We start from the raw sequence: 14,784 nt of genomic DNA, 5'->3' as shown, positions 1-14,784 counted from the left end.
TAGTCCTATATAAAATTTTCAATTGCTTTCATAAAAAATATTGACAATTTCCTTACTAAAATCATTTTTAAATTCTAAACTAATTTAATATCTCTAAATATAAATAAATGCGTATTCAAAATATTTAAATTTAAATAAAACAGCAGTTGATATATCAAATGTTTTTAATTAATTTTTCTATTTTTAAGAACAAGTACTCAGATTTTTAATTCAGATTTTAGATTATAAAAGAAACATTCTATATAATCAATAATAATAGACATTCTATCAATTATTGACACTCAATGACTATAATCACCATAGTAAAAATGATTGTATTAATAACATTTAAATAGATAGCATTTAATATATTAATAATTAAATTAAAATTTTAAATCTATCTATTTTCTTTCCAACTATCAATTCAAATTTCATATCATATAACGATCGGAATCTTTCAATCGATTTTTCAAAAAATCTTCGGTGTATATATAAAAAAAATATTTAATGAATTTTCTAATAAAATAGATATTTAAAATTTATATGTATAATACGAAGTATTTACTAATAACTTCAAATAAATTCAATATTAAATCTGCAATCTATCTCTTTTAAGTTTCTTAATTAATCATTGTATTGTTCATACAAATTTATATTTCAAATATTTACAAAAAAAATTTTTGCAATTAATTTGCCAAAATCCTTCTTATAATTTTTAATAAGTCTAGATATCACAGATACTTTGCTGTTTTCATTTATAGAATTTGTGATTTATTTAACAATATCGATTTATTTTTTAATGAACAATCACTGCATTAGTCTTTCTTTAAATTTTTCTTTAATTCGAATAATAACATGATAAAAGCAATTAATATAGTTAAATTGATTCTTATGATTTACGAAAGACCACAAATATTTGAAATGTTCTAACTGATAGAATAATCATTCGAAAAATTAGAATTATTATTTATTCTTTTTATTAAAAAAAATAAATACTTGAATAATTAAGTCATTAATAGTAATATTTATTTAAAATTTCCTATAATTCACTATTATTATTAAAAACTTATATAAAAGAAATTTAGTATTTTTTTCTAGTTATATTTAATACTTAAAAGGATCTATTTTTATGTATGCAATTTAGTAAATCTTAATTTAAGGTTAAATTACGTAACCTATTGTAACGCCTTTATGAATCTTGGATGTTTTGATAACTTTTAAATACGTAATTTATTTGTAAAAAATGATGTTATTAAGTACTACATTGAATTTTACTTTTATATTCATATAACGTATCAAATATGATTATCTTTATCATTTAATATATTTTATTATATATTATATATATTTATTATATAATTCAAAATGTATTTTAATTTTGATATCTATTATTATTTCAGTTATCATAATTTCAAATATCTAAGAGTTATTTTATATTTTATTTTCATATTTTTTCATGAATCCGAACTTCAATATAATAGTAGCAATCATTTTTCGCAAATATTTATAAAATTAAAATCAATAGTTATATGTATAAAAAAAAAATTGTTGGAAATCTTATCTTATATAATATATTAAAAAATTATAAAGATATTGTATATTCATAGATTTTCCAATCTTAAAATTATATAATATTTAATAATATAAAAAAAAATAAAAATAAAAAGAAATTTTAATTTTCATAAAATAAAAATAAAACATTTGATATACTTTTCATTCTTCTCAATTTCATTAATAGCTAGACACAAATATAAATTTTATTTATTTACAACATTGGTATATTTAATTCATAAAATATAATAATAAATAATATATAATATATAATAAATCGAAAAAAATAATTATAAAAAAAAAATTGTTCAAATTTTATTATTCTATTTAAAAAATTATACTATATTATAAAATTATTACAAATTAATAATATTATAAAAATTATAAAATTATTACAAATTAATAATATATATATATATATATATATACTAAACAAAACAAAGAAAAAATTTGTGCTAAAACAAAAGAAAGAAATGAGTAAACGGATATGAGTTATTTTTTATTTTTAAGAAAATAATTAAAAAAATAAGTACACATGTTAGAATTTTAATCAATAATATATATCATACATAAAAATATATATAATATTTTATAAAAAAATAAATGTATTAAATGCAAAATATTAAAACAATAATTTTTCAAATATTGAAACATAGAGAAATCAATAAGAAAATATATAAAATTTAGAAGAAAAATAAAGAAATATAATTTTCAATGAAAATAGATTTAATAGGATAAATAGTTTGAATTATTATTTTATAATATTAAAAAATAAGAAAAATGTTTACGTTATAACGAAATGAGCAAAAATAACGATAATTGGATATCATGATAAATTGAAGCGAATCTACGATATTGTCATATAAATAATGAAAAATGTATTAAATTATATATTGGGAACAATTAAATAAAATTTGTATTAATGCAATAATTATAATTTTCAATTAGTAAAATAATGCGAGTTCTTTCATAAAAGAAATTTGACTTACCATCTGATGATGAGATTAAATATTACGTTATACCACGTGAAATTTGTTAGTCGGAAAAAAAACAATATTTTCGAAATTATAATTTTTATTCAATTAAAATTGGCTTTAATGACCTTTTCTCAATTGACATATTTCATTTTTATACTTTATAGTTTTAGTATAAAGAAATTCTTTGATTGTAGTTTCTCGAATATCAAATATTTTATTTTTTAAAAATAACTGTAAATGACGAAATAAGTGATAATCCGTTGGTGAAATATCTGGTAAGTATGATAAATAGATTAAGATTTCATATTTCAATTTTTTGTAGCTAATTTTTAAGCTAATTTTTATAGAATAGCTTGTGATATATCCAGTGGAGCGTTGCCATGCAAAAGAATTGATTAATGCAAATTGTTTCTTAATTAATTTCTGATACATATCAATTTTTTGGCAATAAAATACTGTTTTATTTTAGCACTTATTTCAAAAAAGAATAATAAATTATTCTTTGACTTTTAATTTATTTAATATGAATTTCGGTCTATCTCGAGGCTTATTTTTAAGATTCTCATTTCCAGACCTGAATTTTTAAAACTATTATCGAACAATCCTCTCATTGATATATATAATCTTTTTTGAAAGTTAACCTAATATTTCAATGTGGTTCAGCTACACAATGATCGAGCTTAAATTCATACAGGAATAATATTTTAAATTCATTTGAAATGATGACACTATATTATTCACTTTTCAAAAAACAAAAATTAATACAAAAAACAATTTATTATACAGAAGAAATATAAGAGGATAACATCAAATGTAATAAGCAAAATAGGTTAAATAGAGTTAAAAATTGCAGTTGATTGTCATTTATTCTAAAATTGGCAACTTCATGTGGTACAATCCTATATCCATGAGACAAAAAACTATAATATATATTTATCTATGATATAATGTACTATAGTAATGTATTAATGTAATTAGTAAAACATTTAAATAATTATTACTAAATATAAATATTAATATTAATATATAAGATATATAACTCTCTAACAAATTACAAAATTTTATAATTTTATAAAAATTTTATAAATATTAGATTTATTTTGTTTTTTATAAAGTTATTGTTTTATTAAATTTATTTTATTTAATTAAATTTTGTCCTAAAATAATGTAAATATTTGATTATTTATTTCTTTTTTTTTATATTCTAAAATTAAGTTTATAAAATAAAATATAAATAAATATTAGAATAAATATAATCATGTTTCTTTCCTATCATACAATCATATTATATAAGAAAAAATAATATATTTAAGTAAATTAAAGTTTTCTTATCTCAATTTTAATAATTTTTGGATTTGACTCCATAAATTACACGTATTTATTTTTTGTTCCTAAAATAACAATTCGTAATTTTAAAAACATAAACTATAACTTTATTTATTTTTTTCAAATATTATCAATTTGTTTATTTTTTTAATATGCTAAAAAGAACAATTATAATTTTGAAAAAATTATATTATGTATTTTTAAAAATATAATTTTATTTAAAACCTTTATAGAATATCAAAGATTTATTTTGTATAAAAAAATTGTTTTATTAATAAATTTTAAATTTTATTCAGATTTGAATGAATCATACTTACTTAGTATATATTCTCTTTCAATTTTAATTAATATATATATTAATTAAAAAAATTTTAATTTGAAATTTATTTTTATTTAATTTGTTTTTTTTCCATTATTCTAAAATAATTATATGTACATTTGAATATTGGCAGCAATATATTGGTATGTTAATATTGCTTTATAACACATTTGTAATAACTTCTTTATTATTGCAAATTATCTACATATAATTTCTTTTCGCGTAACCGATCCCAGTGTCCATTTAGCATGTCTAAATTAAATGTCATTATTATTCCATTTTTATTAAAATACTAATAATATAATAAAGGAATTTAAATTTTTGGATTAATTAATTTAAAAATATATGTATGTACCAACTGGTTGTTCGAATTCTTTAATATAAATTAAAAATTTATTAATAATTTCAATCAATATAGAATTAAATGAGAACAATATTTTAATCCTTTATATATTGATTTATTAATATTTATAAATGCACAAAAGATGTTATGTTCCAAATCATTAAGTAATAAGTAATTTTTATTTATTCCAATAAATAATTTAATTTTGTTAATTTTTCATATTATTTTTTCATAATACATTTTTTTTAAATAAATATATTTAATTGCATGCTATATGCTATTTTATTAGTATTTTTCATTAAAAAAGTAAATAATCTATTGAAATTATTAATTATTAAATTATTTAATACGATCAAATTGAATGTTTATAGGAATGCGAATATGAATAAATTTTTAATATTGTCCATTTTGTTTCTTATTTTATTTTATTTATTAAATTTTCTTTCTTTTTTGTTTAATAAAACTACAACTAAAACATTTGCAATATGAAAAAGTATAACGGAATAGTGATAATATAATAGAATTTGTCTTTCTATTAATTATTTAAAAGAAATGTCATTATTTAAAAACAATTCAAAAACATTAAAAAATATTGTACTTATATATCCTAAAATAAAATATTAATCAATTACAGCAAGAGTTTTTAAAAGTAGAAAAGAAAAAAATTGATTATTAAATATGAAAATAAAATCCTAATTAATGAAATTATGATCTATTTTTCTGTTATAATATAACTGAATTAATATATCAAAGAAAATGTATTTTTATTTTTATTATTAAATATTAAATTTACTTTTATTTAATTATTAAATTTTTTATAGAAAAAATAAATATTAAAGAAACTTTAATATATATTAAAAATTTAATTATTTCATTATTCATCAAAATAATAATTTGAATTACTATTCATTTTTTACATGATAAAAGAAAAAAAAAGATTATTTAGTCTTCATTTATATCATTAAAAAAATGAATTAAATTAAAATTTTATAATTCTCATTCATTGAATGAGTGAAAAAAATCTATCAAATATATTATCTAAAATGATATTAATCATATTTAAAAATATAAGAAAAATTGAATTAAATGTAATGGAGTATTTCAATTAATCAGCAACAAGAATTTTAATTTTTTTTTATGTTACTATCTCTTTTCATTATATTTATATTTAAATATCATCAAAAATATTGCGCAGATTTTTACAAAAGATTTTTACTGGTATTTTCCAGTTTTTCATACTTTTTCTAAGCAAAAAATTATGAAATGTAGCAAAGCTTAATAACAATTAAGCATTTGTTGAAAGTAAATAGCCTATTTCATTTCCAATGTAATAGTATAATCATTGTAAGTAAAATTATATCTTCTAATTACATTAGTATGATTAGAATATCTTTACAAAATATACACTAGGTAAGAATGGGCACTTCTATTTGTTCGCAATTTTAAATATTCTGTATTTAAATTAAAATTTTGTATATTATCAAAAGTATTTAATTTTATATTATTAATTTTCTCAAATTATTTTCAATTTGTTGAATATAAATTGCGCAAAATAAGACAATTCATTTTGAGTCTCTATTCTTGTTATATCTTATTTTTATATATGTTATATCTTGTTATATCTTCAAAAGAATTTTAAAAAAAAGTGAAAAAACTATCTAAAAGTTTTCACTCATTTAATTATATATATGTATGTGTATTTACACAGTAAAAATATAGATTAACATAATCATAGGAAAGATGATTTTTATATATAGGATATCTTATTTGATATTATTATTTTGATTTACGTCATTATTATTATTCGTAACGAGAAATATTTCATATAAAAGTTAGGTGATTTTGAGAAGTATATATGATAATTTTGTTATAGATGAACAGGTAAAAATTCTATAAAAAACAATTTCATTTTTCTAAATCATTATCAAAAATCATATATTTTTTAATTTTTGATATTCTTTATAAGAGTATTATGATAAAAATTATTATTATAAGTTACTTTTAATTTTTTAAAATATAAAATTAATTAATAATTTTACTTTTTAAATAAAAAACTTATATTTATACTATGATAAATTTTAAAATAAAATATTTTCAAAACTAACAATCTTTTTTTATTATAAGAGATTCAGTAATTTTTTATATTGAATGACGAATTAAATTTATTAATGCAACAAAAAGCATAATATTCCATTTAAAAGAGAAAGTTAACTTTTACAGATTATATGTTTATTTAGAAAAAAATTAATATCATCAATCATACTACCTCGAAATCATTCAACTTTTATTCAAAATTATATTTTCGCTTTGAATAATAATAATATAAATCGAAATGTGAATATCAAAATATCTTGTCAATTAAGAATTTTCAGGTCAAATCATGAGAAGTTTTTATGAATATTCAAAACATTTTGTCTTACATTATACTGATAAATAAAAATCTGCAATAGATAATTATTACAATAGTTATAGTTATATACTTCAAAAATGGAACTTCGCATTCATGAATAACTTCAATACGTTTGTACGCTTATTACATACATATATGTATATTATATTATATAATATATATATATATACATATATGAAGTAGTTAATTCATAGTTAATACATAAATAAATGCCATGTCGATCTCTAATTCAATATCATAATATCTTTCATCCAACGTCGGACACTCGTGGAAATGATAAATACATTAAGATTATCAGACAACCAGTTAGTAGACATAATACAGAGTATTTCCGATATATTATATATGATGGTACAAATCAAAAAAGAATAAATCGAAATGAAAAAATAATTCGGAAATTTAAAATAACATTTTTTTATATAGAGTTTTACTGAAAGTACTTAAATTTAAAAATAAATAAAATCATATGTCGAATTCGTTTATATTTGAGTATACTATAAATGCGTAATGAAGATGCTGCCTGGTAAAAATATTAACAATTTAACATATATGATAGCTTAATACCATATGTTAACAAAAAAAATGTAAATTTTTAAAAATGTATATTTATAAAAAATTTTTTGATTAAAAAATAATTATATTTCAACGTTTATTCTTTTAATTATTTAATTTAATAAATTCAAATAACAAAAAGAATAAATTTTTTAATCGATATATCTTTCAGACATAAGTTATATTTATACAATTTTTAACATCAATTTATTTGAAAATAAAGCTCCGTACAAAAAAATGTTATTCTATATTTTCAATTTATTTTTTCATATAGATTCATTTCTATCTTGTATTACCAATTCGGAAACATTCCATAAAATACAGAAAAATGTAATATTAGTATAATATAATGAGCAATCTAGAACTGCTTTTTTTCAGGGATACATTAAAAGTACCAAAATAAAGGCTATAAATTACTGATTGCACAAGCCATTCTGTAATAATATTTAAAAAAAATGTTGACGCAACATACTACATTCACTTATTTTTACTACAAAGGTATATTTTTAAGTAAAAACTAGTAATTCATTAAAATTATACCTTTTTCTTTTGAAATAGGAATCTTCTTACAATTGATGTTGTTCAATGTTAGAAGATTCTTGACAAATCTGCTTCACAAACCGTTGAAGAAATCTAAACACGACATCTTTGTATTCCCCGCAATATAGAAAATACAGTTTCATTCTGTTTACTCTTACAAAACTTTTATTATTTTTATAGCAAAATTGTGGACACAGGTGCAGGGTACGCAGCTGGTGCGAGTAAAGTGATCGGTAAACTCGGAAAGAAAAGGGTAACATCACTTTGCATCATGGATGATCTAAGATCAGTTGTCCATAGCATATCTCCGAGTCCATTCTTTGGCATTACGTATTGCTTCGCTTTCATTTACTTTCCAAAGTTCAGCTACATCATTTGCCAAAGGATCATCTGGATTTGGTGCACTTAGAAGTGCTTGTATTGACAGTAAAACTGTTCTGATTTGAAGAGCAGGACTCCACTTGTCTTTAAGGATATCCAAGCAAATCCTGCCCAATCTATATAGCAAATAAATAATTTTGACATTTTAATGTAAATATACAAAACATATATTTTTCTAGTTTCAATCTTATCTTATTTCATATATTACATTATATAAGATAATAGTTTAGAAATTAATATTACAAGTTAATAATAATTAAAATATTTACATTAATAGCAGAAATCAATTTAATTAATTTATTGTTTTTAAGAAATTTAATTTTTTAAAAACAATAACTACAACATTACCTGTCTATATTTGGATGATAAATTTTTGTAATGAATCTAACTTTAGGAGCAGACATTGGATAGTCTTCTGGTAGGAACAATTCAAGTTTAAAAAGTCCACCTTCAAATGGTGAATCTTCAGGTCCAGTTACAATTACATGAAAATACCTAGCATTTGTATCATCTGGCACAGCACTGATACCAGGAACTGGTTCTTGCATTAATCTTTGTGTTTCTTTGATAATCCTCCTTGGTAGCGCAGCCATATTTGATGAAATATCCCTAAAAGAAATTCTTATGCATCTTCTTATTTGTTCTCTGCTTAATAATATATTCAAACTAAAAATATAATTATTTTATCCATGTTGAAAAACTTTGTAAACTTATACTTAAATAATTTTATATAAATACTTATATAAATACTATATCCTATAAATAATACGCAATAATTACTATTAATTTAGTATAAAAATATAAATAAAATTATAATAAACAATTAATAACATTAATACAGATACAAATAAATTAATAATATAATCTTTAATATGCTTTACTTAATCAAATGTACATAAAATTATTTTGTATTTTAATATATAATTCATATAGATATAAATATAAATAAAATAACATTAAAATAATGATTATGAAACCTATATAAAATTATTATAATAAAATATAAAAAAATATAAATATAAATAAATGTATTGATATTTTTAATTAAACATATTAAAAAATATAAAATATTTATAAATTATAGTTATTTATAATATTATAGTTTAAACAAGATTAATAAGATAACATAAGAAAATTTAGGTTATCAAAGAATATTTTTTATTTTTGTAAATATCATATACATTATAAATAAAAATTAAGTTTTAAAAATTTAAATTATACAAATATCTCATAATTCTAATAATTCTAATAATTAAAGTTAATTTTCTGCAAATTGACAGTTTGTCGCTAAGTATAATGAAACACGTATAATCTTTAAATTATTATATACAATTAAATAAATGATTTATTGTGTATTATGATTAATAACCAAATAAATTATTAAGAAAACAAATAATAGAATAATATTTTAATTTTTGCCGAAATATTTCTGCCAACCTCCAAAGCTGTTGAAAGCAGCATTACTGCATATGCGTAAACAAAGAATTCATACACGAAGTCACGTACCACATAAAACTAAAGTATACAAAGTTTCTCACTTATATAAAAAAGTTTGAAATAAGAATGATTTACATATATCAGTAAAATACGTACGATTATCTGAAAATATCCCCGCGTCACCCCGCAAAGTGTGGCAGATTGTCCGCCTCTATGGTAGCCTTTTCTTCTAGAAACCTCGAAATCGATTTTTAATCTTATTTTCGTAGCACTTTCGTGTTTCGTGATAATCGGCTTTACAGCCGACTTCAAAAATCTGCTTGGGATCTATATTACAATCCCAAAGAGATACTGTAACGTAGTGTTAATTAAATTTCCACACGTAAATGTGAGTTACAGCCCTCGCAACCGCTTCTCGCGATTCATCTTATCACGCGTTGATGGCGCTGTATACGAATTCACTGCGTAAACCAATTTAACAATATCTCTAAATATCATTTTTATTGTCAACGTAAAAAAAATTTTTAAATTTAAATAATTCATATACATTTATAAGCTTTTTTTATTATAAATTTGGACAATTTTATTCTCATCGTAGTTTTTACTTCAATATTTCTAAAATAACCATAAGAATTTAAAATTCTTTGAAAAAAAAACATTTTTCTAATTATATTTTACTATTTTTCTTAAAATATCAGTTAATAAAATCTATTCTTTTTAAATTATAATTTTTATTAATTTGATATATTTTTAATAAATCAAAAAATTATTATCTAGATATTATACATTATTTTCAAAATAAGATAATATTTTTATTATATTTTTATTATAGTTAATAAATTATATTATAATAATATTATTTAAAAAAATATAAAGCCAAAATTATGATAAAAATTATAATAAAAGTTGTTTAAAAATTCAATTTAGATACGTTATAAAGTATAAGTGTATAAGATACTAAATATAAATACATATATTTTTTTAATTGAATTATTAAAATGTATAATTAATAAAATGAAAAATAATATAAAATTTTAGTATTAATGCAATATAATATTATTTTAATGAGTATTATAACTCAATAACGCGATTGCAGTTTTTAATGCAGCAATATCAGTGCAACCAACAAACTACCGCAAAATTTAGACGATATTTATCATAAAATGTCGTGTATCATTATTGAAATGTCAATTCGTAGTTCTTATTATTTGAAAATAATTTGTAGTCAATCGTTCTTTGATAATTTGTAATTATAATTATAATAAAGGTAAGTTATGAATTAAAAAAATATAAACATTATGATTTGATACTTACGCAGTATATATACTATATATAGATTATGAAAATACAAATATATTTATTAATTGTATCGTAAATAAATTAATATTAATAACATTATTAATATATAATTATATATGATTTAGTTATTTATATATAATTATTTATATAATAATTATTTGTTTCTTTGATATCTAAAATGAGAATGTATAATAATAATATAACCTTAAATACAATAAAATAAAAAATCAGTTTATTATAAAACAATTAAAATTGTGTACATAAGTTTTTTTTAAAATTATTATTATTTAAATTTTTTATTTAATATGAAAAATATAATAGAATAATAATATGAATAATATAATATTTGCAATATTTCTAATGAAATCAATGAATTATTAAAATTTAATATTTAACATCTTTTTAATCTGTTCTTTTATTTTTTACTTTGATATATATATATATATATACCTATTGAATAAATTGAATAAATAATATTTAATTATAATTTTCTTATAGAATTTAATTAAAAATGGCTGATGTAAGATTACTTATACAAGAAGAAGGTCGGGCAGCAAGAAATTTGATAGCTTTTAATGTACCAGTTGGAACAAATAATACTGAAAAGATCACTAAAAAACCACCTAGTGTTCCAAGAGTATCACAAGCAAATACTTCTAAAAGATCTATGAAACCAACAACCAGAGTAAGATCAGCTTCCACGGGTCGAGATAAAAAATCTGGTAAATTAAAATTTATTAATTATCAAAATCAAAAATTTAATAAGTTATATATTTACTTCTAATAAAATGTTATATTTTTTATATTTTGCATTTATAATATCTTTATTATTATTATTTTTTAAAAATTTCAAATTCATAAATTTTAAATTATTTTCCTTTTTTTTTTATATTAGAATTACAGGCAAGATATTGGGCATTTTTATTTGGTAATTTACAAAGAGCAGTAGATGGTATTTATCAAACATGCGAAGAAGATGAAAATATTTCTGAATGCAAAGAAGTAATATTAGTTTTAGAGAATTATACCAGAGATTTTCATAATTTAATTGAATGGTTTAAAGTTAAGTGGGCTTATGAAAATTCACCTCCTCCTTTAAGACGTACTCCTTTAGCTTGGGAAGTTAGAAAAACTTCTCCTTGTCGAATCTGGAACTCAACAATGATTCCAAAATCCAATAGTCCTTTGCAAAGAATGAGTCCTACTGAATCAGTTTGTAGAAGTCCTATTGATCAGATTATTTCAGAGAATAAATCTGTTACTGTGGACAATAAAATAAATCATGTAAATTGTAATATAAAAGGAGAATCTATGCATAAATTGATAAAAGATAATAAAAGTAATATTTCCAAGAATAATATAACAAATGAAAAATATAAAAATGCAACCGATAAAGGAGCAATTCAGTCTTTGAATAAAGATAAATTAACTTCAATAAAAATAAGTAAAACTTTTGTAAAACATACAACTGCTAAAACCAATAATAATATTATTGCAGACCAAAAAGCAAATGAAAGTTCATCTCGTGACATAAAAGGGAAATTGGATAAAGGTGCATCAAAAACAGTTAAAACTGAATTGCATTATACTACCAAAGTAATGGATTCTGATGTAATAACTGAGAAGAATGAGCAAATAGTTTGTACTGATAAGAATGTACAATTGATTACTTGTACATCAACAGAAAAAGAATTTTCTAAATCTAATAATATAGAAAATAAATTGAATTCTCAAAATTTTCAAATAAAACCATTAGGTCCTAAAAATGACTTAGGACTAGGAAAAAATGAAATTAATGCTAAAGTTAAAAGACATGGCATAGGAAAAAATATTAAAACTATTGATATAGAAAATGTAATAACAGAAAATAAAATCACAGAATCTAATAATGTGACAAAAGAAAATAGTAATACTACAGTAAATAAAAATATACAAAATATTACAAAAATTTCCAATAAAATTAGCCAAAAATTAAAAAGAGAATTAAATGTTAATGATAATACAAATAATAAAAATATAATAAAATCTACATCTGATACATCTTCCAATAATCCAATTAAAAATTCAATTAATACAAATAAACCAGCATATTCTACTGTATCACAAATGAAAGTTAAGCCAAAGCAATCAAGTCTTTCAGAAACTCCAAAATTTATTAGAAGTAAAACAACATTAAGTGATAAAAATACAGTAATTTCAAATAAAATAAAACCTGGAACATCTGTAATAGTTAGACAACGATTTCAGTCAATTGACAATAAGGTACTATTTTTTTTTTGTAATTAATATTAATTGGAATAAATAATATATATAATTATAAATGTTTATTAGATTTCAGAACAAAGTTCATTAAAAAAAGATCAGAATAAAGATATAAATGCTTCAGTAGAAGTATTAACAAAACAAACATATATTAAAACAAAAGAAGAAACTGATGGTTGGCAAACAGTTCGTAGTCGTTGTAGAAGAGGTAGTACACATAATTTGAATATGTCTACAAGATTTCACAAACCAAGTACTGCAACATCATTACCAGCATTATCAATCGAAAGTCCTTCTGAAAAGAATAAAAAAAATTGTTTAACTCCAGATAGAAATAACAAACAGAAAAAAAAATGTATTGTAGAAAAAGAAGGAAAAAATATATGTAATGAGGTACAAAAAGTCAAAGGCGAATCAGTTGTAAACTTAACCATTAAAGATAAAGTAGAAGAAGTTTTCAAGAATACTGTTAATTTAAACGAAATAAATTCTACATCAATGATTGCAGCTATTTTTAAAAGTGATGCAGAATTACTTGAAAAACGTATACAACAATTTATGACTGCTCAAGCAGAAAGAGAGAGAATAATTTTAGAAGAAGAAAGAAAAACTGAAGAAGCCGATTCGCAACGATCACAACAATTATCAGATGAAGAAGCTTCTTTACATAGACAAATTTTAGAATTAGAGTGTACAGAAACTGATGTTGATACTGAAACTGATGAAACAGATGGTGAAATGATACTTGAAACAGAAGATGAGCAAAGAACATCTCCTAATACAATGCCAGATGATGTTAGTTTAGAAGATAGGTATGTAGCATTTTTATTATTTTATTTTTTATTTTGTATGATATTAAATTTATTTTAAAAGAATTTTTTATAGATATGAAAATATGTTAGAAGGAATGTCTTGGGCAGAATGCGTAGATACACTTGCTCAATTACGTGCATTAGTTGCTCGTCATCCTGGTAGAGCTTTAGAATTGCACCAGAAATTATCATCTCCATCACGAAAAAGATCATTACCTGAGACGTTACGAAGATATCAAGCAAAACAAGCTTGTGCACAACATAAACGTCAAAAATTATTAATGGAAAAATCGCAAAGATTGCGAGAATTATTAAATAAAGTAAAAGATGTTAAAAGTGCAAAAAATCAATTAATAGAAGATAAAAGAATCAGAATGGAAATGAAATTAAAAAAAGCAGAAGAAAATAGAACGCAGCATTTATTGGAAATAGTTCGAAAAGCTCATGATGAAGATTCTAAATTAAAGGAAATTGCATTTATTAATGAACTTGAAGCACAAAATAAGAGACATGATTTTATGGCATTATGTCAAGAACAAGAAGAAAGATTACAAGTAACTGATGAGTATTTATACATTTTTAATAATAAAAATATT

The 14,784-nt window shown here is 20.2% G+C and overlaps 2 protein-coding genes across 5 annotated transcripts in view; one reads left to right on the top strand and one right to left on the bottom strand.

Annotated features, from left to right (window-relative positions):
- Positions 1-6,870: 6,870 nt before the first annotated feature.
- Positions 6,871-10,286, bottom strand: LOC409386 (ubiquitin-conjugating enzyme E2 N). Its single transcript, XM_392901.7, has 3 exons — positions 9,972-10,286; positions 8,727-8,987; positions 6,871-8,494 (listed from the first exon to the last, which is right to left on the bottom strand). Exons 2-3 carry the CDS (start codon positions 8,969-8,971, stop codon positions 8,284-8,286), a joined length of 456 nt encoding a protein of 151 aa, XP_392901.2. The 5' UTR covers positions 8,972-8,987; positions 9,972-10,286; the 3' UTR covers positions 6,871-8,283.
- A 647-nt stretch (positions 10,287-10,933) lies between these two features.
- LOC413873 (S phase cyclin A-associated protein in the endoplasmic reticulum) overlaps positions 10,934-14,784 on the top strand; it is a 40,901-nt gene continuing 37,050 nt past the window's right edge. For 2 of the 4 annotated variants that reach the window (XM_026441683.1, XM_026441682.1), the window contains exons 1-5: positions 10,936-11,082; positions 11,613-11,836; positions 12,010-13,376; positions 13,446-14,188; positions 14,250-14,742. In XM_026441683.1, coding sequence (XP_026297468.1) covers positions 11,626-11,836; positions 12,010-13,376; positions 13,446-14,188; positions 14,250-14,742 — 2,814 coding nt within the window. In that variant the 5' untranslated portion in view covers positions 10,936-11,082; positions 11,613-11,625. Of the gene's footprint in view, positions 11,083-11,612; positions 11,837-12,009; positions 13,377-13,445; positions 14,189-14,249; positions 14,743-14,784 lie in introns of all 4 variants that reach the window. The other 2 variants (XM_026441685.1, XM_026441684.1) reach the window with 2 other exon arrangements.

This window comes from Apis mellifera, linkage group LG7 (genome assembly GCF_003254395.2).
Source record: "Apis mellifera strain DH4 linkage group LG7, Amel_HAv3.1, whole genome shotgun sequence".
Classification (NCBI taxonomy): domain Eukaryota; kingdom Metazoa; phylum Arthropoda; class Insecta; order Hymenoptera; family Apidae; genus Apis; species Apis mellifera.
The sequence above is the reverse complement of the archived record's forward strand: the minus strand, read 5'-3'. Positions and strand labels throughout refer to the sequence as shown.